Source organism: Drosophila pseudoobscura, chromosome 2 (genome assembly GCF_009870125.1).
Source record: "Drosophila pseudoobscura strain MV-25-SWS-2005 chromosome 2, UCI_Dpse_MV25, whole genome shotgun sequence".
Classification (NCBI taxonomy): Eukaryota; Metazoa; Arthropoda; class Insecta; order Diptera; family Drosophilidae; genus Drosophila; species Drosophila pseudoobscura.
In genome coordinates this window covers 17,538,837-17,563,499 of record NC_046679.1, presented here as the reverse complement: position 1 = coordinate 17,563,499, position 24,663 = coordinate 17,538,837, and the positions used below count along the sequence as shown (strand labels likewise).

Below are 24,663 nucleotides of genomic sequence, written 5' to 3'. Positions count from 1 at the left end.
ATCTCTAGGTTTAGTCAGATGTTTGTTATTGTTCTTTACCAGCTGAATTGAATTTTGTGAAGTAAACTGGCCAAAACATGAAAGGCGGAACGTTTCGCAACACGCAATGGGACCCCACGCTGCTGACCGCCCAAATCATTTCGATGCAGTTCTGCGTGTACTTCACACTTGGCCTCCTTGTGTTTGTAGCCAACAAGTTGTCTGGCGACAACTACACACTGGACCATCTATTCGAATATCGTGTATGCATTTTAAACAACAACCACTATTAAAATAAGCTTCATGGATCGTGTTTCTGTTTCACCATCTAGGAAATACACATATACGACCTAGGCGGCAAGCTGGTCATTTGCGCCTTTGTCGTAAATGCGTTTATGGCTTCGCTGGCTCTGTGGTGCATAGTAAGACGTGCGAAGCTGTGTCTGGACTTCAGGTGATTATTCTAGCAAAAGCACTTTCCGTTGTTCTAATCTGTCTCCCACGTTCATCGGTTTTTGACGCAGTTGCACCTTTCATGTCCTGCACTTGCTAATTTGCTGGTGGTACAATCGTTCATTCCCCGCGAACGCGTCCTGGTGGCTGCTAAACGTCATAACAGGAACCATTATGTGCATAGGCGGGGAGTTTCTCTGTCTTCAAACCGAAATGAAAGAGATTCCAGTGGGCTATGCTGCTCTCAACCAGAAGTCGGACGTTTGATGGTCGAAATTGCCATTCACTTGTGATGCTTGTTAGCTTTCCCAAGCCACCCAATTCTCTAACGTACATATAATTTATTGTTAAACTAGAATACGATTACATAGCATTATACCCTGTTGTGCGTTTGGACTAATGTAATATCTGGTAGACGAAGGGCGGCCCGTGCTTCAGCTTGAGTCCCTCTGGCACCATTCCCGGGAGTATGGAGAACTTTTCTTCTGGCCCGGTGTAATTGCGCGAAATCAGCGACCATAAGTGCACCTCCCGTGGAACAAACATCCAGTAACTGAAGGCCAGCGTTAAGGTGAGGATCAGAGAGCCCAACAAAAACAGCATCCAGCACAGACCACGTTGTGACTTCTGCATATTGTCTCGAAAGCAAACTGACACACGAAAATGTACACAGCCGATCCGCAAAAAATTAAACAAATGAATGAATGCAGCAAAAAATGCCCGTAATTGAACAACACCCGAATAGCTCGCGCGGGTGTGGTCGTGCGGCAGGTAGCTTCCATTTAGGTCACGCCCATTTCCTTTTTTAAATTTTAGCGACAACACAACGCAAGAAAGTTGCGCCGCAAGCTTCGAGCTTTACTCTCTACACAAATTTATCTGAGAAGACAAACAAAGAATCGACAGCACGAGTCCGCTCCTCTCCCCTGCAACTGCCCCTGTCTCTGCCACCACAATGCAAAGCGAACTAATCAGGTTTGTCTAATCTAATCTAATTAGTTTATGGGACCACGATCGTTATTTCCGTCGACAGGCAGCCCAACAGACTTCGCTGTACTGGTATTTCCCAATTACTCTCGTCGCTGGATGCTATGCTCGTTCGACTCGAAACCTTTTCGGATCGCACATCGCACTCATCAAGTATGTTACATCTCATACGTATGAAGAGTGCACGCATCATCTATGCAATTCGTTTTTTAATTTATTTAAACGTATTTTTGTTCGCCTGAGCATAAAATAAATTGAAATTATCAAGAGCTGCCTAACATATGAGAAAAATCGGCTTTTAGCTGTAAACATGCTGTAATTGGGATGTTGTAACACTGTAAGCTGGAGACTTTGAAATGGCTGTTATTAAACTATGAAATATAGTTAATATCATACCGTCAGCTTATATTTCTATAGCAATTAGACAACATTCAGTGTAGCATAGCAGTCACTTCCTTACGTAATATCATACATACATAATATTTCGCTGTTTGATATTTTATTAATCGCCAGTTAAGTCATGCTCGTAAATTATTGGGTTTGTTGCCTGGGAAGGATGCTCTTTGAAAGATATATGTAGCTATGTATTGTACGGCGCGACAAAATTCGTTTCCATGCTGTTTTAATGTGTTAAGCCGAACCTTTTTTGGAATAAAATATTTACGAACACTAGCTTGGATCAAAAGGGCTGTCCTGAGTTGGGGTCGTTGCGCTGTAATCTACAAAGGACCACTAACATTCTACGGCCAGGAGCCCGATGCGACGGCTCTCGATCAAGCCCTGCAGACCAAGAAATTTCGGACTTTCCCCTGAGGCGAGTGGACCGATCTTGAGAACAGATAAGAACAGAACTAAACTCTTCCAGATGTTCCTGATCTATATTACCTAGATTTAGCAGCTCCATACTCCTGATTAAATTTATTTAAAACTCCATACGAATAAAGAACATAAGCACATATGTACATAAGTTAAAGAATTCATATACAACGGCTTTCATCTTTAAGCATCGACGCAATGTGTCTCATACAAACGTAGCTGTTTATTTAGGAAATATTTTAAGGAAAAGTTTTTTGTGAAACTACATTCAAAAATATTAAACTAATTGAAATAATGAGGATCGCATTTGGAATCGAAATAAAATATTTTTAAAATAATATTAAGGCTTGGGAATTACTTTTTTCTATCTCAATTAATATTATTTAAACTTCAGCTCATTCAAAAATATTTGTATTACTTCTTGGCTTTATTTTATCGTTGCATTGAGATGACCATTCGTGGCATAGAGAGAGCCAACTTAAGAAACTAACTTTGTATCTGATTTTCAAAACTCCAAGAAGAATGTGACGATATGCGAGTATCTTTAGAAGTACTGAATAAGTATTCGAAACTACAGATAAGAAATTTCTATGATTCTGCGTTTTTATACCCGATACTCAAAATGAGTATTGGGGTATATTAGATTTGTGGTAAAAGTGGATGTGTGTAACGTCCAGAAGGAATCGTTTCCGACCCCATAAAGTATATATATTCTTGATCAGCATCAATAGCCGAGTCGATTGAGCCATGTCTGTCTGTCCGTCTGTCCGTCCGTCCGTCTGTCCGTCTGTCCGTCCCCTTCAGCGCCTAATGCTCAAAGACTATAAGAGCTAGAGCAACGATGTTTTGGATCCAGACTTCTGTGATATGTCACTGCTCCGCAAAGGACGAAAATCTGAGGCAACCACAAATCTCAGAGACTATTAAGGCTAGAGTAACCAAATTTGGTACACACACTCCTTTAAGATGTCACTATAAAACGTATATCTCAAAATTTCGTCCCACCCCCTTCCGCCCCCACAAAGGACGAAAATCTGTTGCATCCACAATATTGCAGATTCGAGAAAACTAAAAACGCAGAATCATAGATAATGACCATATCTATTGCTGAATCTGGATCAGATCAGATCATTTTTATAGCCAAATGGAACAAATCAATTTGCAGTGGCTACGCAGCGCGTAGCTCAGACTGATTTTCTGTCTCTCTCGCACGCACTCTTTGTCGTGTCGTTAAATATTAGCGGCGTCTGCCAGAGGAGAGCCATACTGACTTAGTATCGGGTATAACCGTAGAGTTGCGGTGTCCGCAGCAACTCACAACGTTCCCCCTCGTTTGTTCTGCTGTTTAGGAATACGCATAGTACTTTAAAGTACCTTATGAGGTTTTAGGGCTCGCTCAGCTCCGCTTCCAGCTACAGTGTGCGCCTAAGGGCTGTTAAATTCTGTTAAAACTAATTTTTACTACTACCTTCCCCTTCTAATCCGTTATATGTATGTATGTCCTTTCAAAAGCATTGGTATACAAATACAACTGTGGTCGAAGCCAACCCGGACTTTGCAAACGGTTTTCCGCCGTCCACCTTGTGTATCTTATCGAGCTGCGCTTCAATGAGTGGGACTTCGAAAACAGGGTTTCTTTTTCTTGTACAGATTGCCCCATAAAGTTGCAACGTTCAGTTGGTAATGAAGCTAATTATCATAATGTATGGGATTTTCATATATGTATTCTATTCAGAATAGAGTACGAAATCTTACATTTAAAATCAAACCAAAATCAGAATACATATATCTTTTTTTTTCATTTGCTAAATTATTAAATTTATGTTTAGCAAACTTTGTTTTTTAATATTTTCTTTGTGTTGATTTCTTGTTTCATATCGTACATATATCATTACTATTTATCGTTTCATGTTTAAAATCATCAATTGAAGTTCAAGTTTTGCGCATTCATCATCTTGATCCGCTATCGACAGTATAAATATATATATTTGTATGTATATATATATATTTATATATATATATTTGTATTTGAAAATTCCAAGAGAAATTATGTGAGAAGTATACCTTATGGAAAAAAATTCAAAATTGTATCTGTTGCTTAAATATTCTTATATTGTGGTGTTTATCATATTTGTAATATGTGTGTGTGTATGTCTGTTTTTAAATCCTTTCCTTTCTTTTCGCTTCAATGAATTTGTTGTTGCTGTTTCGTTGATGGGGCAGATGGGGGATGGATGGGCCTGAGTGTACGCTCTTTACATGAATAACATACTTTTTAAGTTTATTTTTTAGCATTTATTATTTTTGCTTCTATTGGGTATGGGGTTGGGTTATGGTTGGTGTTAGTGTTGGTGTTCGACTTGAGGGATAGCTGATAAATGGTCTAGATCTATTTCTGTGTGTCCGTGTTTGTGTGTTTGCTGTTTTGTGTGTGTTGCGCTGCGCACAGACAGATCCTCTTTCACATTTGCTGTTCCTATATAATATATGTATGTATGTGTACATAATATATAGTTTCTATCGACTGACCAACTGATCTCTGTTTGTGTTTTCTCTCCTCTCTTTAGTTCTCTTTAGTTAATTGCGAAAGTTGCTATGATGCGAGTGCGACTGCTGCTGCTGCTCCCTCGGCGTGGCGTACACAGGCCGTTGGTACCCCTGGCCCTGCGGATGAGGCCTTTCTCATTGACCCCACCAATCCGGACCGTTGCTTGAGTGCGAGGCGGCGCCGCCGCCATACGAGCCGCCATAGGATCCGCCACCACCGCCGCTGCTTCCGTAGTATCCGCCACCACCAGAGTTGCCTCCTGAGATCAAATTAGTGCATATGTGAGAAAATATCTGGAACCCGGAACCTGCTTGTTCCACTCACCAAACTTACCGTACGAGTTTCCATTGCTGCGGAAGCTTCCGCCACCACCGCCTCCAGCGCCACTGCTGCGGGGAGGGGGCCCACTGCCGCCGCGACTACCACCGCCGCCGCCGCCGCCGCCAGAGCTCTGGCGGTAATCGCGTGAGCCAAAGCCAGAGCCGCCATAGCGGGCGCCAGGACCTCCGCGACGCTTTGCTCCGCCATGCCCACGATCCGAGCTGAGCAGATCCTCCAGGAAGTTAGGAATCTCCTGCTTCGTCTCAATCAGCAGCTCCAGCAGATCCGAGCAAATGTTGCGGTTCTTTTCATTGAAGAAGGACGTGGCCACGCCGAGATTGCCCATACGGCCGGTACGGCCAATGCGATGGACATACTCCTCCACATCCGAGGGCAGATCAAAGTTGATGACATGCTTAACATGTGGAATGTCCAGACCACGGGCAGCCACAGCGGTGGCCACCAGAATTGGGCAATCGCCGGAGCGGAAGCAGCGCAAAGCTTCCTCGCGCTCCTTTTGCGTGCGGTCTCCATGAATGCTGGTCACCGGATGGCTGCACTGATAGAGGAACTCCTCCAGCGAGTCCGCCCCCTTCTTTGTCTCCACGAAAATGAGCGTCAGGCTGTCCTTGCTATATTCGGGCCCATCCCGTATGGAGGAGAGCAGATCGAGAAGATACGAGCGCTTGTCCTGCTCGTAGACCCAGAGAATGGTCTGAGTAATGTTCTCGGACGTAGAGCCCACTCGGCCCACGGCGAGGAAAATGTAGTTGCTGAGAAAATCGCTCGCCAGTTCCTGAATCTGCTTTGGGAATGTGGCCGAGAACATCAGCGTCTGCCGCTGCCCAGTGGGTGGCATATTTAGCTGCTCCACAATGCGACGGATCTGCGGCTCAAAGCCCATGTCCAACATGCGATCGGCCTCGTCCAGTACTAGAAAGCGAATATTTTCCAGACCCACCTTGCCGCGCGTGATCATGTCCTCCAATCGCCCCGGTGTGGCCACAATCAAATGGCATCCCCGGTCCAGCTCGCGCATCTGCTCGCTGGTGTTGTTTCCGCCGTAAAGAACGGCCGGACGCATGCGAGAACGGTAGGCGAACTTCTTGGCCTCCTCAAAGATCTGTGTAGCCAGCTCGCGGGTCGGTGCCAGCACCAGACCCAACGGATACTGCTTGCGCCGGCTATACTGTCGATTGTTCTGCGGCGGCGCCGACATACCGTGCTCGTACATCTGATTAAGAATGGGCACGAGAAAGGCGGCCGTCTTTCCGGAGCCGGTCTGGGCACAGGCCATCAGATCACGTCCGCTGATGATGATCGGTATGGCGTGCTTCTGCACCGGTGTCGGTTTGTCATAACGCGCAAGGCTCACGTTGTTGCGAATAATCTCCGTCAGCTGCACATCATCGAACGTTGTGATATTAGGTGGAACATTCTGGCCCGTCGCCTCCACGGGTATATCCTCGTATTTGTCAAAATTGATGCCCGTGTTGCCGACGCCGAACAGCTCCTGCTCCAAACGCTCGTCCCTGGCTCCCAGTTTTGTGTAGTCGGTGTTGCCGCCTCCGCCTTCCTTCCAGCGACTGTTGTAGCCAGAGCCGCCTCCGCGTTCGCCGCGATTGTTAAAGGTTCTGTTTCCGCCTGCTCCCGGAGCGCCGCCTTCGACACCGCCATCAAAGCCGCTTGGGCGCTCTGGCTCCTGCCAGCGATCATTGCGTGGCTGTTGCGGCTGTTGTTGGCCCTCATCGGGCTGTTCGTCAAGGGCAGTACCACTGCCGCCTCCACCACCGCGATACGAGGGACCTCGCCGATCCCCACCGAAGCTTCGTCCACCGCCGCCACCACTGCGATTCCAGTCGCCTCCACGACGCGATTCGAAATCACCTGTGATAAGAAGTGCAATAAAATGAGATGAGAAACTCGCCCTGCAACGGTCGAACCCCCGACTTACCGTTGTAGTTGTCCTCAAAGCGACCGCCACCACCTCCTCCACGACGTCCTCCGCCGCCAAAACTTCCGTACTCGCCGCTCTGACGATTGTAGCCACGACCACCGCCGCCGCCGCCTCTGCGATACTCACCGCTGCGGTTCTGCTGCGGTTCCCTGCTGTCGGCGCGCGGATTAGCGGCTCTCGAATCGAAGCCCTGGCCTTGGCCCTGGCTATCTACCTCCGCTGCGTTGTTGTTGCCACCACCACCACGAAGATGCGGGGGCACATAAACACCACCGGTGACCGAGTTAGTGGAAGTCTTGCTTGTTATGGGGCCGCTGTAGTCAGCTGAGCCGCCATTCAAGTCCAGACCAGCAACCTGAAACGAGAAGCAAGTCGTGCGTGACACGAGCGGATCCGTGAGTATAAAATTGACGTCGTGTGTACAAGCTACTCAAGTTCATCGAATGGCAGCCCAACCCGGTGGCATAACAAGTTTTCTCCTAGAACTCCATCCCATATCCCTTTCTTCTCTTCCACCACCTGGCAACATGTGCGATTTCTTTCTTCTTTCCCACACACTGAACACTCGTGCACACCGTGTAGTCTCCCGCACATACACAGAGAGGCGCAACTAGTTTAAAGCCCCGATTTTCGGTCTTTGCCATTACACAGAGAGGGTGCCCGCCTAGCAACACAACAACAACAGGGCCACCCACAAACACACAAACGCAAATCTCAGACAAGCTTCATGTATTGGTAGGAGGTTTCTTAGCGGCGAATAATAAGCCCAGCTGTGGATTGAGAATCAGTGGAAAGTGTGGAACGCGTGTTGTAAATATAAATACAAGACAGGGTGTCTGTTCATGCGAAAATGGTTAAGGTATAGTAAGCATTGAAAATACAGTATACCGTAAATATTACCAAGGTATAAATATTATATTATACATTTTTGAATAGCACCCTCTACATTTGTGATACAACCTTTTTATGCCTGACAACCCTATTTACAACACTCAGCTTCCACATGTGCGCGCAAGCGAGAAAAAAGAGCGGAACACTGACACACGCACGCACACAGGCACACAAACACAGCAACGCACTGGTTTAGAATTGCGGCTCTGCTCACACTAACATTAACATAAAAAAGACGAGCACTTTCACACACACGAAAGATTGGAAGCAAACGGGCAAAAATTATACAAAAGAAATTACAAATGTGAATAACGAAGAAGAACTTGGACACAAATACACCGAAGACCAGTGCACGTACACAGTTCACCGTTGTAAATGAGAGATACGCTTGACAGCCAGAGACATTTGCGTGTTATGAAATCAATAAATTTTTAGCCCGAACATTGTCCAATAACCGCATGAGCCTCGTCATACAAACTGTCGCACACACACACAGTCGAACGGATATACATATGTCTACATATGCATATAATACTTTTTCCGTATAATATATATATTTCGCCCAGGATTCCCCCACCACTCGACTAACCAACAGACGACATTTCATTTGCTTTACTTACTTGCTGCTCTAGACCTGTGCCATTTTGGTTAATAGCATTACTCATATTATCCTCCAATCAGTTGCTTGTTTTTTCTTGCTTTCCGTTTAGGAAAATTTTGCAGTTGTTACGCTTTGTTCGGGTGCACACTTGCTATTTGCGACAAAAAAAGATGTGTGAAAATTGTTTCTCTCTTTCTTTAGTATTTGTGTTGCACTTTGTGTCTATACGTTTTTCATTAGTTTTTCCGACAACTTCTTACGTTCCACAAGCTGCTGCTACTACGTTATTATGTGGAATTTCAAATGAAGTCTGTACTTCTCACAGTTCCTTTGTTCAATTTGTGAATCGATCAACTTCGAACTTATACGGCCTGCTTGTGCCTCGACAATTACAAGCGGTTTTTGTAATTGTGCTACGCTTGGAAATTTTAATTTTTCCGACGAGTTCGCGTTTTTTATGCTCAGACGCGTGTCTAAATCAGAGATGAGAAGAAAATGAAAGAATTGGAGGGCTGCAAAACCATCGCTGACACATCGTCTCACCTCTAAAAAGAAACTCTCAACCAATCGCTCACACAAAGAGCGAGAGAACAAGGCCGTTCGTGAGAGAATTAGAGGGCTGCAAAACCATCGAAGACACTATCGATAATATCTTTCGAAAGAGAAGAGTAGGATTTCGAATTTAAAATGGATGTGGAAACCCAATCTCCCAGTCTACAGATCCGCTCTAATACTGGTGCATTGAATTTATTTAATTTTCGATGGTTATATAGATGGTTTTGCAGGGGGAAACTTGCCTATTACGGGCTGCTAGAGATGACAATGATGATAATATATTTTTCTATGGCACTGCCGGACTGCGGCAGTATCGAAGGCGGCAATTGGATGATTTTTGAATGGAAGAGAAATCTTGTGAAGCTGACTTAATTTTGTATTACTTTTGCCAAAAAAATTTGTGTTGGAATTTTTTTAAAGCGTACGACGCCTTCCTATTTTGGGATCTGACGCAAAACGCATATAAGTTAAAACTGGAATAAATATGGTTTAAATTAGAGGGTGACAAATCCTTGGCCTAAGTAGGAAACCGCCACTTTTTACTTACAGTCTTCTTTGGACTTTATTAAACGTTCATGCTAATAATCTGACTGGTCAAGGTCCTCAAAATAGGAATTCGTTTCACAGATAATTTGACTGAAATCTCTTGACACCTTTTTTTTTAGATTTTCAGATAGATAATATTGGCGGAAATTCCGGGGATTATGATAGGTGTCGAACCAATTTATACAATGTTTCATAACAACTACCATTCATCGTTTCAAATGCGGTGGTTAAGAAAAAGAAATTCCTCAGTTCGACTTCCATATACCGAAAATGCATTGAGAGACATGAACTAAGACTAACCAACAAATTTTTAATTCATCCAACGGCTAGCCGTCCTTGAAATTTATGTATGTATATATGGATGTGTACATTTTTATATAGAATAAATGCTTTTGGTATTGGCTATAGCTTCTGTCCTAGCTTGAGATTACATAGTGGAAACATTAAATACGGCCATATATTGCTATATATATAGTTAGCTGTGTGTAAATATATGTAGATGTATATGTATGTATGTATATGCTACATATGCTATATATGTATCAACTAAACCCTGTGCAGTATCTCGTATGCAAGTCGCATCGTCGTTCTGCTGGGACTAGCCCTTGATCAAGCATCTGGAATAGAATTCTCTGTCAATGGCATCGTTCGGAATGTACGAGCTCCACTTAAAGATCAGGGACAACGTGTCGCTGGCCGTCAGGTGGTCGAGGGCGATGTTAAGGAAGCAGTTCCAAGTGTAAAAGAAATGTCGCGTCAGCTGGTCCTGTTCCACGCTCGACACGCACTCGCAGTTTACGCAGATTAGGCGTCCACGCTGCAGCTCCGCAAACTGCTCGAAGCAGCGGGCCCAGGCAGACACGTTGAGCTGTCGCCCCACGTCCAAGAGCAGCTCCGGCTGTCCATAGTTGAGTACAATGGGGATGACTTTATCGAGGTTCTGCTCGGCCAAATAGAACTTGGCCAGGACATCAAGCAGGGCAGGAACGGCTTGTACCACATCGAAGCACTTGAGTTGCTCGTTGCGAGACCAGAAGTAGCGAAGCAGGACGGCTCCAAGTTCGTGGTACTGGCAGGCGTTGTCGAACCGCAGAGGGAAGGCGCAGTGGTCACATCTAACGATCTCCATGCACTGCGGGGCATTGAGGAGCACAAATCCACTGGCAATGTAGTCCCGTGTGGAGTCATCCACCTCCCAGATGAGCTCGGGGTTCAAATAGTTAAAGTACATTTCGTAGCAATTTCGTTCTGCTTGCTCCTGCCCATCTCCGTGCTCCACCATCAATTGGGCCAGCTTGCCCATCAGAGCTATCAGCTCGCTGGCTGCGTACTCATCGAAGACGGCACGATAGCGCTCAACGCAGTGCGTCCGACTGAACTTGGCGCTCTTGCAGATAAGATAGAGGTTGTAGATGGTCTTCTCCTCGGGGCTGATGTGGGGCGCTTGCGGCGTAGGTCGCTTGCAGCGGCTCACGATCTCCTCCTCCCCAACATCACCCGATTCGTATCGGGCCTTGATGTCCTTAAATGGTAGAGACCGTTCACTGGCTGGAATGAGCTCTCTCACCAGCTGTTGCTGCTCTTCTGCGAATATGTTGAACTTGTATTTGATGATGTTCTTTCCAAACTTGCCGGTGACGGTAAGTAGGGCATCCTTAAAGTGTCCGGACTTCGGCTGTTGCTTTAGATTATCGCAAAAGGCGTTCTCCAGGACATACACACCCTTTGGCGGGCCCTTAGTGGTGCTTACTCCAATAGCTCTCATGCTTCCGCTACGCTCGGTGGCGGCCGAGCTGCCGCCAGAGCTTTGGGTATCCAGCGCAGTTCCTGTGCACTGAGCTATAGCATCGAAGATTACGGAAATGTCGTTCAGGAGCTCGTACTCCTGTCTTTCGATCAGCAGTTGCTTAAGCTGATTGAGCAACTTCAGCTCGTAGTTTTCCCTGGCCTTGTCCGCAAAGTACTTCACATGCTGGCGCAGTAGATTCGCGCATTGGAGCAACTTCGACTGATGCATTAGAGTGATGGAATACCCGTGGAGTGTCTGCAGCTGCACGCTGTACAATGAACCCGTCTGCGTGAACACAAATATCTCCATTCCGGATACACGGCAGTCCAAAATCCGCTCGAACTGGTTGCACCATAGGACTACGGATGAGTTGCGCACGTCGAAGATGTAGAGCCCCAGCTCGGTATAGGCCAATAGAAAATCATGGCTAAGCCTCTGCACCCTAGAGAACTGCAACTGCTGCGGCTGGTAGTCCAGCAACTCGTCGTTGGAGTCCAGCTCGTCTGCGTTGTTGTCTACGTTGGTGGTTTTCTGTATCTTGGCGGGGGCCGTGGCCAGGGCGGTCTTAAACTGATGGGTCAGGATGACTTCGCCCTCAAAGTCCACCTCCCAGATTCGGGTACCGGGCCGTGCGCAGTAGATGCGCGACGGCTGCACTGACTCGTGGGGCGAAATGAAAAAGCAGGCGCCGTAGGCGCCATCACGAGGACGGTTGCCGATCTACACATAGGGTAAAGAGGAAAACAGTTGTACTGACTAAACTTGTACTGACTTCGTTTAACCTATAATCACCTGTTTGTACTCCTCGTACTCGGTATTGCAGAGTATGCATTTGGTGCAGTTCGACACCAGGAGCAGGGATTCGAAGTCATCGATCTGGACAATGGGCGAGTCGAGATAGAGCAAGGGGTGCACAGTCATGTTGAGCAGCAGACTGTGGCCTATGAAGGAAGAGAGCAGGACAAGGTTCACCTGGCCCCGAGAGTCACCGTAGTAAAATTGCTTCTCGTCCTGCGTCCAATGGATGCAGCTGACCTGGACAGATTGGTCCAGATGAGTGACGATCACCTGCGGCGTAGCCTGGGCGGACAGGTTCACAACGTACACGCAAATAAGGGATCGCTGAGTGGAGAAGGCAACGTACTTGTTGTTGGCTGATATGCTCAGGTTGGTGATGGCTCCATGTTTGTTGGGGATGAGGTGCAGAAACTTTCCGTTGCGATTGAATAGATAGAGGGAGCCGGAGGAAGCTCCAAAGATGATGTAGCTGTCGGAGATGTCGAAGCATGTGTACTGCGGGAAAAGAAGAGGTTGTACAATGGTCGAGTACGGTGCATTAGATTGCAGATGAGCTAATATGTACCTTTATTCGATTGTGCTTCAGGGGCAGCGACAAAGACAACGAAAAATCAATAAAGTTCGTCAGACAATACTCATCCGCCATTATGCAACTTCTGATTTCAGAAACTGGTCTTTAAAAACATAGCGCGTCGGCTAAACAGCGTATCTTGAGTGTATACCAACAATTGAGCAATTTTAATAATAATTATTAATCATTTTTATCAAAGAACCACGCTCTGACCAGTTTGACCGACCCTAAGAAATATACAAAAATATACCGTCTCATTTAAAAAATATACCGTAAATATACTGACGAATTCCAGTTCTATTTTACATATTCCTCGTTTCTGATATTCCATGGAATATTATTAGCTAGATAGAACATTTAGCTATGCCCACAAAATTATATCCGATTAGTACATCTATTTTCTAATTGCCTGATTTATTTTAAACACTTTCATTTATTGGATTGCTATATACCGTTGAAAATGAAATTTAATAGATTGATGAAATTGTCAAAATTCTCCATTATAGACCGATATACTGTCGGTTAAATTTTGACCTAAAAAATACCTAAAAGTATTAAAAATACTTTTATATACTAAAATACTTTATATAAAATATACCGACAAACGTCACAAATTTCAAAATATACCCTAAGTATACTGACGAATTATTTGCATTTAAGTTCCATCATATTCCTCGTTTTTGATATTTGGTTGAACCACACTAACCATACATGGTATGGAAACCATACAGTTCCATACCATACTGTATGGTTAGTGGTGGTATGACGCTTTCGTGGTATGAACTGGAACATCTATGTATATACTGTATGGTTAGTGATCCTATGTATCAATCCAACATCGATGTTTGATTTTGACAACATCTATGGACATCGACATCGATGTTTTCATTCAAATTTACATCACTACAGGAAAACCAAGCGCCGGCGCCACAAACACCAACACAAACACTAGAAACACCAAGAACAAACCATGAAGACTAAGTAATAAGTATTAGTTGGAATAAGAATAAATAGCACCTAAGAGATAAAATACATGAAGACCTGCCATACAATTGCAAATGAAATAAACAGAAAAACCAACAAAGAAACAAAATAAACCTAAAACCACCAGTAGACGATCATCCCCAATGTGCCCACAGCACAGCCGCCAACGGTCACACCCCCAGCAGCACATTTTCAGCTCATCAGCACAAAACGCGTTAGGTACACACCAGGACGAAAACCAGCTGATCAGCACAAACGCGTTAGGAACATGCCCGTATGGAAGAGCTGCTTTTCGGAAATAAAAGGAGCACAGCCAGAGCAATCATCATCAGTTCGGCTCCGGCCAGTGGAGAGGCAGCAACCACCAACAGTCCCAGCGATCCTCCCATCCCTCTCGGATCGCACTTAAACCTCCGCAACCACACTTCTTGGAGCGTAATTGAACCTCCGCAACCACACTTCTTGGAGCGTAATCTAACCTCCGCAACCACACTTCTTGGAGCGTCATCGAACCTCCGCAAACACACTTCTTGGAGCGTCATCGAACCTCCGCAACCACACTTCTTGTAGCGTAATTGAACCTCCTCAACCACACTTCTTGGAGCGTAATTGAACCTCCGCAACCACACTTCTTGGAGCGTAATTGAACCTCCGCAACCACACTTCTTGGATCGTAATTGAACCTCCGCAACCACACTTCTTGGAGCGTAATCTAACCTCCGCAACCACACTTCTTGGAGCGTCATCGAACCTCCGCAACCACACTTCTTGAAGCGTAATCTAACCTTCTCAACCACACTTCTTGGAGCGAAATTGAACCTCCGCAACCACACTTCTTGGAGCGTCATCGAACCTCCGCAACCACACTTCTTGGAGCGTAATCTAACCTCCGCAACCACACTTCTTGGTGCGTAATCTAACCTCCGCAACCACACTTCTTGTAGCGTAATTGAACCTCCTCAACCACACTTCTTGGAGCGTCATCGAACCTCCGCAACCACACTTCTTGGAGCGAAATTGAACCTCCGCAACCACACTTCTCGGATCGCACTTAAACCTCCGCAACCACGCTTCTTGGAGGGATCTCTGGACATCTCTGGATCCGTATACACGGATGGATGAACATATTATGATCTCTATTTATAGCCACACTCTGGGAGCGAGGCTTAACGGCTGGCGTTGATGTGTGAAGAGTGAGAGCGGGTCAGATGTTGCGGAAACATATGAAATATTTAAAAATTCGCATAGAATAGGTCCTTGGGTGGCAAGGGGCAGAGCTAGAGACAAACAGTGCCAGGGCTTGCGGCAGTCATTGGCTCCGAGACCGGTTCCGGCAGATAAAATACATACGATATATTTATGCTGAGTCAGAGTATCGGGTAGAACTTTACAGCACACTTTACAGTACAAATACAAAATCCTAGAAACTGCGCTGGGAAAGATCTGCATCATGCCGAATAGAGCTGAAACTCGCGTTAAAAAAAATTCCGAGCAATTTATTGGCTTCGAGTAGGTAAATGGGGTGATCATGGAGTCCCATGGCGGCGGAGGCCGCAGTAATACCAAACACAAATACTTGCCTCTCTCTGACAGATCGGGGGCCAGTTATTTGTTATTCTATCATAGGAAATTGAATAGCCTCGATCCGCAGTTTCTAGGATTTTGTATTTGGTTATTATTTTAGCAAACGACAAATGTGTGACTGACTTTCTGTACTGTTTCACAACTGACGTTTTATTCTTTTGTTGTCGATTTGGTGTTAAATTGAATGCGCAAGGAGGCGGGCATGATGTGCTGTTAGGTGGTGATGGCAGTGATGGTGCCACTGTCGTTCGGCCAATGTCAGTGCTGTGCTCTGCACGGTGCTGTCATAGATCAAACGAATCTCTGAGATCTATCTGATCGTTTGGCCATGGCATCGATGCGTCTGGTGTTGGTCAGAGCATATGTTTTCTTGTTCGGTACTTTGCGATCGAAACGATGACCGGTGATCGGTCGGCACGCTCTCCGCAATATCTCACGTTCAAACACGCGCAATCGCTCCATTTGTGTCGATGTGATGTTGAACCATGCCACATGGCCATACAGCAACAACGGCTGAATCAACTTCTTGTAGATGAGTGATCGTATTTTGGTGATTTTCTCATTGTTATTATTATCCAGTGCCGATGACGACGACGATGATGTCCCGGTGTTACTGCTGCTGATTAAACCAAAATATCTACTCACTATCGCATTTGTCGCTTGGCTTTGCCCAGCACCAGATCGAGATGCTTGTGAAAGTTGTGCTTGTGATCGAAGACGACACCCAGGTATCTGAGTGAGTCCTTGACCTGAACCTGTACGCTGCCATTGATCACGATTAATGGCGTAAAGTTGCGTGCATTTCGGAACAGTCCCGCCTTCGATGGGCCCACAATCATGCAGCATTCACATTTCGGCTCGTTAATTTTCAAACGCCATTTGCGGAAATAGTAGCATAGCTGGTCAATGTACATGTTGAGCTGTACGTTCGCCGACACCTGACGCATGCCCGATGCCAGCAGCAGTATATCATCGGCGTATATGAGTGGCTGGATTTTGATCTGATTCATTGTGTTTTTCGATGGCGGCCGATAGTCGGGAAAATCGGCCAGATACAAATTGAAAAGCAACAGTGCGAGCAGTGATCCCTGCGGCACACCGGCCGTTATATTCCGTCGAGCGATACGAGCGTATGATGTGGGTTATATGATGGCTAAAACGATACTTTTGGATCATCTTGCATAGCAATCCGTTGATCCATACCGTATCGAATGCCTTCTCCAGGTCCAGGGCACATGTAATTGTTGGTCTTTTTCTGCTTAGATTGTCCGTTATGATGTTGTTGGCCACTGCCAGTGCATGGCTGGTCGAGTAACCATCGCGGAAGCCAAATTGATACACTTTCAGAATTCGCTGATCGATCACGTGCCGTTCAATGTGCCGCCGCAGCATCTTCTCAAAGAGATTGCTTACCGCCGACAGTACCGAGATCGGCCGATAGGCGAGCAATTTCTCACGTTTTATATTTGTCTTGGGTATCGGTTTAACTCTGCCAATCTTCCACGCGGACGGATAGTGACCAATGTGATAGCAATGATTGAATATCATCGCCAGATGCCTCAACACCATGTTACAGTGGCGCAACAGAAAGTTACTGGTGCCGTCGTGTCCTTGGGATTTCTTGTTGTTTTTCCATTTCAACCAATCGAACAATTGACGAGCGTTCGTAAATCCATATTGTTGTTGTAACCGCTGCTGCTGATCGGCTGGCCAATTACCATCTGCCGTTTGTGTTTCATTTAGTTGAATGATTGGCTGGTTCATATGGTTCATCGAAGTACCCATCAAATGTATCGTTTACATGTGCCGTGTGCTGTCTCAGTCCCATGGTTGTCATCGATATGTCATCGTTTTGCTGATGAATTCGCTCGAAAGACCATGCCAGCGCGTTTATCTTTTCAAAATCATCAGTGATGATTTTCGCCAATGGCAGATCGATCGCATTTAGTTCATCAACGGTCAGCTCAATGGCTGTATCGATTGTGTTGTTGCTACTACTATTGTTGTTGTTACTGTTACTCAACGATCTGATGCTCATCTTGGACGGATCGAGTGTTGTGATCTGTTTTTCAATATTTTTCAATTTAGCAAATTTAATTTGCTTATTAATGTCCTTGGTGATGATGGCGATCAGGTGTTTAACATTGGACCTACACTGTTCCGTTAGACGGCCATGCATACGGTGCAGTCCATGTCTGAGTAGTTTCTTGCACGCAATCAACTCGTGACAATATTTACCAAGTCGAATCGTTTTACGTGCCGTTCGTGTGCGCGCAAATGTTTCAGTATCGTTGCGTTCCACTTGATCGTATCGATTCGGTTGAACAGGCTATATTCGATCGGATCACAGTACTGGAACTGTCGGCCATTTAAATCGAGCCGTAACTCGATCCCAAGATGATCCGATGGGAATTCATCAAGGGTGGCCGCACAGCCAACACCGTGACCCAGCCCCGGATCATAATCATCCACACCCGTGTCCGCACTGATGATCGGCAGATCCGTGGTGCATATAAACACATCAATCGATGCATCGATGGCATTGCTGTTATTGTTACTGATTGGATTACGTCTCGTTGGCTCACGGCTCGGGTACAATATCAAGTTGGTCTGCTTGCCCAGCCAATCGAACAGTAATCGTCCGTTTTTGTTAACATGCTTCGGATCGTAGAATGGCCGATGCCAGCTTGGGTGCTTAGCATTCAGATCACCGCCGATAATAATTGGCGTATCGTTGGCATTTTTGTTCAGTGTATCCATAATCGTGTTGAGATCACTGGCCAGCAGCGGATCTCTCGGTCTCAAATAGAGTCCCACCACGACAATGGTTGCCATCGATTGCACTGGTGCTGTTGTTGCTGTTGCTTGTGTTGCTTTCGTATGAATTTTTAGGATCAATGCCTCGAGGAAACGCAACGATGCAAGCGGTTTGATGGTTGAACAGTTGACATTTTTGCGCACACAAATGCCAACTGAGCCGCCACGCGTACCCAAGCCGCTACGATTCCCGATGTCCGTTGCCAACTGTGTTTGCCTCACGAACGCGTAATGATCCAAATACACCCGATGACGCTCCAAGAGCCGGTGTTCAATGGCAATCAGAATGTCTGGTTGGTGTTTGTTCAACAGTGCATTTAATTCGATTCGTTTATGCTGCGCTATCAGCGAGTTGACATTCTGGGCGAGAATCTTTAGTTTAGTCATTCGATGTTGGCATTAGTGTCATTGGCGGTGGCGGTCGAGGTGGCTGCCGCTATTTGGAATGCCAGATCAAGCATAATGCTTTGCTTTTGCTCATGTGTATTCAGTTTGGGATCATAATTCCGAGTGGTCTCTTTGACAATCTGTATAAATTGTGTGAAATTCATGCCAAATATGTTCATGGCGTCTCGATTTAGATCGGCCAAGATCGATCACGGTGATGTCGACGATTGCAATCGGTTATTGACCGCGTGCTGTCTCAGCGCTTGGCTAATTGTCATTGTTGATGGTGTATTTTTGTTTTTGTTATTGTTGTTGTTATTATTATTATTATTATTAGCGGCCCGTTTGCCATTGGTGTTTGTGTTTGCGCTAGTGCTGGCATTGACTCCTTTAAGGAGCGATGCGAACGTTTTACCCTTGCGTATTGCCGATATGACGTCGGTTTTTCGTATTTGTCGTTCCGTTGTTGTTGATGTTACCATTCTATTCGCATTTAGTTTTGCTTTATGTTCGTTTTGGCGTTGCAGTGTCGCCAAACGAATTGGGCATATTTTAGCGTTTGCCGTATGCGCCCCCTTACAGTTGACACACTGGACAATCGGCGTTTCATTAGCGTTAGCGTTAGCGTTGGCCGTTTGCTCGTCACGTTTCTTGATCCGGCATTGGCCCGGCTGATGTTGTTCAATACATTTGACACATCGATATGCTAGCTTACAATTGCTTGCCGAGTGTGTGCAACGCTGGCAATTGCGACACTGTTGGATGCTAATTTGGCCATTGTTTGGTTTCAATCTTTCGACTGTAATCCGACAATTTAGTAGACTTTTCATTTTCATCAGTTTGCCAATCTGCTCGATGGCAGCATTGGTATTGGTATTGTTGTTGTTATTGTCATTGGTACATTTTTTGATCTGGATTAGCCAGAATTTGTCTTTGAAAATTTTAACAGATATCAATTCGATTTGTGGAAATTGTTCAACAATTGCCGATTGAATCTCCTGCGAATCCTATACGTTGGTGGGTAGCTTTTTGATTAGTAATGAAATTGGTTTGAGATTTTTGGGTGTGTACGTGTAATAGTGTACATTTTCTGTATTTAGTGTACTTATAATTAGTTGGTAATCGTTTAGGTTTCTTAACTGTACATAAACTAGATTCTTATTCTTAATGTTAAGCGTAAAGTTCTTAGATTTAATAATGTTTGTAATTCTATGTGCCATTTGTTTTGTGTTTACATTATATACAGCAATTATGGGTGGATGTTTGCCGTTATTGTTTGTTTGTTTTTGTTTTACCTGCATTTGCTGCTGTTGCAGCTGCTTTCGGTGGTGGTAGTTTTTTAGCAATAGTCGCCGCTACTGCTGCTGCTTGTACTGGTGTTGCTGCTGCTGTTGCTGTCGCTGTTGCGGTTTGCCGTTGTTGTCGTTGTCGTTGTTGTTGCTGCTGCTGCTGCTGATGTTGATGGTTTGTCATCATAGTATGACGATACAATTGGTGCATCGTCATCGTTGTCGTTGTCGCCGTTCATGTGAGTTGATTTATCGATACTGGTCTGTCTCCCATTGCACACTCTAGCTGGTCCGGAGAGCGGTGGGAATTCAGCCATATCGATTTCATCAGTACTGCTGTAGTCCTCATTATTATCATTGTCATCAATATGATGATAAACATCATCATCATCATCATGGCCATCGTAGTTGGTTAGTATGGCGAAGCAGTTGTTGTTGTTGTTGTTGTTGTTGTTCCTGCTGCTGCAGCTGTTTCCGCTATCATTGTTGATGTTGATGTTCTTTTGATATTTGTTAATTAATTTTTTATTAATTTTAATATTATTATTGTCATTGTCATTGTTGTTGTTGTTCTTGGTGTTTGGCAAATTATTTGAGCTAGTATTTTGCATATGTTCGATGAGTTTTCCAATTTGCTCAGTTAATTTGAGATTTTGAGCTTTGAGCTCGGTAATTTCTGCAATATATGCAGCATATTGCTTATTATTATTATTGATTATTTTGTATTATTTTCTTTTTTCTGTCCTTTTGTTTCGGTTGCTGTTTGAGTTTGAGTATTTTTATTGGTTTAATTATATTGTGATTTTTTTTATTGTTATCATTGAGGATTTTTATAATTTTTTGATATCCTTGTCCGCTGCTGCAATCGTGCCGTGTTAAATTGCTCTGTGAACCTCCGGCTATACTCAAATCCGACTTGCAGTACTTGCACTTTGCCTTTTTGTCATCTATGGCGTCGAAGTGATTCCATAAAGCACTAAATTTACGTTTAAGCGACATTTCAAAACAGTTTAATTTTCTTTTCAACTTTCTTGCCAGAGTCCGCCACAACAAAATGTGAAAAGAGCTGCCATACTAACTCAAAAATAGCGAACAAAACGAAATGAGCAAAACAAAAAGAGCTGCCATACCAGCTCAAACATAGCGAACATGAGGAACAAAAACGAACGATGAACAAAAAAGAACGACAGATGAACAAAAAGGAGCGATGAACAAAAAAGAACGAACGGAAAAGAACGATGAACAAAAAAGAACGATGAACGAAAAAGAACGAATAAGATGAACTTATTCAGTTCGTTCACTTCCATGAATAGTTCAATTTTGTTCGTTCGTTCACGAACGACCCAACACTAGTCATCGGCACTGTTGGAGCGTCTCGATGTGTAGCTATTGCAGTTGATGGTGCTGCAACTGATGCTGTAGTTGATGTTGTAGCTGTAGCTGTAGCTGGTGCTGTAGCTGTAGTTGATGCTGCAGCTGATGCTGTAGCTGGTATTGTTGTTGTAGCTTGATGAGTTGTTTGTGGTTGTTTTAGCGCTACGGCTGTTGCGGCATCCATTATTGCCGCCGCTGGTGCCGCTGCTGCTGCAGCCGCTGCCGCCGCTGTCTCTGCTGTTGATGTATTCATTGTCGCCGCTGTCGTCGCCGTTGTCGACGCCGATGATGCAGTCGCCGCCTCTATTGTGGTCGCCGGATGCGTTGATGCCGGCGATGATCGTGGCGACGACGACGACGACGATGATGATGCCGAAGTTGTTGTTGTTGTTGTTTTTTTATTTGTCTTCTTTCTCGATTGAGATTGCTGCTGCCGCTGCTGTTGTTGACGGGTCGATTTCTTCATGTTGAAGTTCGTTTTTCCCCAGATGCGTAGACGGGTAGTGGTTGGTGGTAGTGGCAGTGATCGGTGTTGGTATCAGGATGAAAATGGGGGACTTTCCGAAATACAGAATCACAAGACATTTCAGAAAAAAAAATAAATAAACGGCCGTGGCAGCAACATTGGCTTCCCCATCCTTTTTAGCGGTCGTCATTTTCTCTCCAAAAAGGAATGCGATCTGCCCTTACCTATCCCCCATATATATAACACCCCTCAACCACAGAACAGAACCAAATACACAAAACAATCACAAAACACGGACACACACCAAGGCCAAGTGTATGTACGTATGCTATGCTTATGGTTTGTTTATGGTATGTAGATGACAGATTATTTCGTACAGGGCACTTCAAATGGCCACAGTACGGTCCAATAACAATAGTAGATAAACGAAAACAGTAGAACAAATCGGCAAGTGAACAGTGCAAAAATAGGCAGCACAGCACACCCCCACACAAACAACAACAAGACAATATATACGCAATCTCTTTGAAAATATCTCTTTGTTATTTTTTTGGTATTTGTTTTTTGTGTTTCTGTCGGCTTCCGCCAAAAAGGCGCCCAACCCAAAGGTTGCATCTGTCGAGAAGAAAGTTAAAAGTAAGAAGGTGGCGTCATCGTCGTCGGCGGCAACCAAGAAGACAGCAAGCCCTAAAAAAGCAGCCGCTGCCGGTGACAAGAAACTAAAGGTGAAGAAGTCAGTCGCCACCAAGAAGACCGCCGAGAAGAAGAAAACTGAGAAGGCAAAGGCTAAGGATGCGAAGAAAACTGGAATCGTGAAGGCGAAGCCAGCAGCGACAAAGGCCAAGTCGAGCCCAGCAAAACCAAAGCCAAAGCCAAAAGCAAAGGCTGTAGCTGCAGCGGCATCTGTCAAGCCCAAGAAGACAACGAAGAAGCCAGCAGCTCCCGCCACTGTAAAGAAGCCGAAAGCCAAGACGACAGCGGCCAAAAAGTAAAGTGTGAAACAGTACACGTTGGTGTACAAGGTCGCATTCGAAATTTTAGATGTATCCGTCTGAAATTGATTTAAACAAGCCCTTTTCAGGGCTACAAAACTATATTCAAAAGAGATACAAATTATCGAGCCTTGTCTTGCATACAGTATATACAGCATACGAGTATGCTACAGATATTTAATATTTAGCATCCAGTTCAAACGTTATTCAAAGACTTATTCGGAATGCATTTTCCCCGAACCGAATCAAATACGTAAATATGTACATATGTATGAAAAACCGTTCACACAGACGCTGTATCTCAGAGGTCGGCAATTGAATAAAATTTGTATTGTATTGTGCATATATTTCTTGCGTATCGATGAAATTATACATAGTATATTGAAAATGGAATTTCTTTGGAAGAACATTTTGTGGCCCTGAAAAGGGCCTTTTTGGGTTTTGTTCGAAACCAATTTACTTGGAGCTGGTGTACTTGGTGACAGCCTTGGTTCCCTCACTAACAGCGTGCTTGGCCAGCTCTCCCGGCAGCAGCAGGCGCACAGCCGTTTGGATTTCCCGACTGGTGATGGTTGAGCGCTTGTTGTAATGAGCCAAGCGAGACGCCTCGGCAGCAATGCGCTCGAAGATGTCATTTACAAAGCTGTTCATGATGCTCATCGCTTTCGACGAAATACCAGTGTCAGGATGGACTTGCTTCAGAACTTTGTAAATATAGATGGCATAGCTCTCCTTCCTCTTGCGCTTCTTCTTCTTGTCGTTCTTGGTAATGTTCTTCTGAGCCTTTCCAGCCTTTTTGGCTGCCTTTCCACTAGTCTTGGGAGGCATTTTTCACTTCACTTTATGTAAAACACTTAATGTGTTTGAACGGACTGGGCTCAGAACCTTATAGTTTTATTCGAGTAGTCTGTTCAGGTTTAACATACATTTCGTAGCGGGCGAAAACCCACCCCTTGGTTGAGCGGTCATGCAGTCGGAAAAGGTATAAATATGGCGTTCTGTGGGGTTGGACAACATTCGTGTGTGAACAGTGAAAAAGAAAAGGAATCTATTAACATGTCTGGTCGTGGTAAAGGTGGCAAAGTGAAGGGAAAGGCAAAGTCTCGGTCGAACCGTGCTGGTCTTCAGTTCCCTGTTGGTCGTATTCATCGTCTACTTCGCAAGGGCAACTATGCCGAGCGTGTCGGTGCCGGCGCTCCCGTTTACCTGGCAGCCGTGATGGAATACTTGGCCGCTGAAGTTCTCGAGTTGGCTGGCAATGCTGCCCGTGATAACAAGAAGACGAGAATTATCCCTCGCCATCTGCAGCTGGCCATCCGCAACGATGAGGAGTTGAACAAACTGCTCTCAGGCGTCACCATTGCTCAGGGTGGTGTGTTGCCCAACATCCAGGCCGTTCTGCTGCCCAAGAAGACCGAGAAGAAGGCATAAATGTTCCAATAGCAAAAACAATTTACATTCTTGTACAATATATAAACCAAAACGTCCTTTTCAGGACGACCAAACTATGACTAAAGAATTAAGAGAATTTTCATAATTTATTATCATTCATTATTATCAGTTGAAATAAAATGCACATATTTCTGCAGGCCAAACACGCATATTTTTGTTTTTTTTGGTACAGTTACAGAAAGTACAGTTGCGTCCGACTCATCTGAACAACGGATGAAATTCAATGTTTGCTTGCCAAGAAAGAACCCAAATTTTTCCTACCTACCCATGTTTCTACCCAAGTTTATCTACGAGAATACTTTCGACCAAAAAGTGCCCATCTTGGAAAGATGGCTGAACTGACTTTTTTTTTTTTTTATTTATTTATTAAGCGTTGAATCCGTACATTGCATATATCGTATCTTAACAACACAGGTAAATAGTATTAAGGAGACCAAACCTATTGCTTTATGCAAGAGGACTTATAGAGATATAATATAGTATAGTATATAGTAATAATAAAAAAA

General features: G+C 44.7%; 7 protein-coding genes across 10 annotated transcripts; 3 read left to right on the top strand and 4 right to left on the bottom strand.

Annotated features, from left to right (window-relative positions):
• The first annotated feature begins 38 nt into the window (after positions 1-38).
• Positions 39-1,688, top strand: Sys1 (Sys1 golgi trafficking protein). 2 transcript variants are annotated; one of them, XR_004468403.1, is made up of 4 exons: positions 39-242; positions 312-433; positions 504-1,407; positions 1,466-1,688. XR_004468403.1 is itself a non-coding variant. In XM_001358988.4 (3 exons), the coding sequence occupies exons 1-3, from the start codon at positions 78-80 to the stop codon at positions 697-699; spliced, it is 483 nt and encodes a 160-aa protein (XP_001359025.2). In that variant the 5' UTR covers positions 39-77; the 3' UTR covers positions 700-1,688. The 2 variants fall into 2 exon arrangements, 1 of the variants encoding a protein (XP_001359025.2); XM_001358988.4 differs by having other exon boundaries at positions 504-1,688.
• LOC6897433 (uncharacterized) lies at positions 754-1,095 on the bottom strand. Its single transcript, XM_033376577.1, has one exon. The coding sequence runs from the start codon at positions 1,063-1,065 to the stop codon at positions 829-831; it is 237 nt and encodes a 78-aa protein (XP_033232468.1). The 5' UTR covers positions 1,066-1,095; the 3' UTR covers positions 754-828.
• A 2,637-nt stretch (positions 1,689-4,325) lies between the features above and the next one.
• On the bottom strand, positions 4,326-9,269 carry bel (ATP-dependent RNA helicase bel). Of its 3 annotated transcripts, none has more exons than XM_033376576.1 (5): positions 9,097-9,269; positions 8,573-9,026; positions 7,059-7,416; positions 5,108-6,991; positions 4,326-5,042 (listed from the first exon to the last, which is right to left on the bottom strand). In XM_033376576.1, the coding sequence occupies exons 2-5, from the start codon at positions 8,615-8,617 to the stop codon at positions 4,918-4,920; spliced, it is 2,412 nt and encodes an 803-aa protein (XP_033232467.1). In that variant the 5' UTR covers positions 8,618-9,026; positions 9,097-9,269; the 3' UTR covers positions 4,326-4,917. The 3 variants fall into 3 exon arrangements, with proteins under 3 accessions (XP_033232467.1, XP_015037549.1, XP_002137583.1); XM_015182063.2 differs by lacking the exon at positions 9,097-9,269 and having other exon boundaries at positions 8,573-8,704; positions 8,814-9,072; XM_002137547.4 differs by lacking the exon at positions 9,097-9,269 and having other exon boundaries at positions 5,117-6,991; positions 8,573-9,071.
• A 675-nt stretch (positions 9,270-9,944) lies between these two features.
• p (WD40 repeat domain-containing protein pink) lies at positions 9,945-13,070 on the bottom strand. The gene is made up of 3 exons (XM_033376575.1): positions 12,807-13,070; positions 12,236-12,736; positions 9,945-12,163 (listed from the first exon to the last, which is right to left on the bottom strand). The coding sequence occupies exons 1-3, from the start codon at positions 12,885-12,887 to the stop codon at positions 10,253-10,255; spliced, it is 2,493 nt and encodes an 830-aa protein (XP_033232466.1). The 5' UTR covers positions 12,888-13,070; the 3' UTR covers positions 9,945-10,252.
• A 9,032-nt stretch (positions 13,071-22,102) lies between these two features.
• On the top strand, positions 22,103-22,795 carry LOC117183919 (histone H1-like). The gene is made up of 2 exons (XM_033379468.1): positions 22,103-22,111; positions 22,184-22,795. The coding sequence occupies exons 1-2, from the start codon at positions 22,103-22,105 to the stop codon at positions 22,703-22,705; spliced, it is 531 nt and encodes a 176-aa protein (XP_033235359.1). The 3' UTR covers positions 22,706-22,795.
• Positions 22,796-23,122: 327 nt separating this feature from the next.
• LOC117183560 (histone H2B) lies at positions 23,123-23,594 on the bottom strand. The gene has a single exon (XM_033377791.1). It carries the CDS (start codon positions 23,531-23,533, stop codon positions 23,162-23,164), a length of 372 nt encoding a protein of 123 aa, XP_033233682.1. The 5' UTR covers positions 23,534-23,594; the 3' UTR covers positions 23,123-23,161.
• A 100-nt stretch (positions 23,595-23,694) lies between these two features.
• On the top strand, positions 23,695-24,210 carry LOC117183555 (histone H2A-like). The gene has a single exon (XM_033377777.1). It carries the CDS (start codon positions 23,696-23,698, stop codon positions 24,134-24,136), a length of 441 nt encoding a protein of 146 aa, XP_033233668.1. The 5' UTR covers position 23,695; the 3' UTR covers positions 24,137-24,210.
• The last annotated feature ends 453 nt before the right edge of the window (positions 24,211-24,663 follow it).

Bases quoted from the DNA above. Each gene is read 5' to 3' on its own strand.
- Sys1 (XM_001358988.4), top strand. From the start codon at position 78: ATGAAAGGCGGAACGTTTCGCAACACGCAATGGGACCCCACGCTGCTG. The intron at 243-311 runs GTATGCATTTTA...TTCACCATCTAG, and splicing joins ACCATCTATTCGAATATCGT to GAAATACACATATACGACCT. The intron at 434-503 runs GTGATTATTCTA...TTTTTGACGCAG, and splicing joins AAGCTGTGTCTGGACTTCAG to TTGCACCTTTCATGTCCTGC.
- LOC6897433 (XM_033376577.1), bottom strand. From the start codon at position 1,065: ATGCAGAAGTCACAACGTGGTCTGTGCTGGATGCTGTTTTTGTTGGGC.
- bel (XM_033376576.1), bottom strand. From the start codon at position 8,617: ATGAGTAATGCTATTAACCAAAATGGCACAGGTCTAGAGCAGCAA. The intron at 7,417-8,572 runs GTAAGTAAAGCA...TTCTCGTTTCAG, and splicing joins GCACAGGTCTAGAGCAGCAA to GTTGCTGGTCTGGACTTGAA. The intron at 5,043-5,107 runs GTGAGTGGAACA...ATTTGATCTCAG, and splicing joins AAACTCGTACGGTAAGTTTG to GAGGCAACTCTGGTGGTGGC.
- p (XM_033376575.1), bottom strand. From the start codon at position 12,887: ATGGCGGATGAGTATTGTCTGACGAACTTTATTGATTTTTCGTTGTCT. The intron at 12,737-12,806 runs GTACATATTAGC...CTTTTCCCGCAG, and splicing joins TGAAGCACAATCGAATAAAG to TACACATGCTTCGACATCTC. The intron at 12,164-12,235 runs GTGATTATAGGT...CCCTATGTGTAG, and splicing joins AGTACGAGGAGTACAAACAG to ATCGGCAACCGTCCTCGTGA.
- LOC117183560 (XM_033377791.1), bottom strand. From the start codon at position 23,533: ATGCCTCCCAAGACTAGTGGAAAGGCAGCCAAAAAGGCTGGAAAGGCT.
- LOC117183555 (XM_033377777.1), top strand. From the start codon at position 23,696: ATGGCGTTCTGTGGGGTTGGACAACATTCGTGTGTGAACAGTGAAAAA.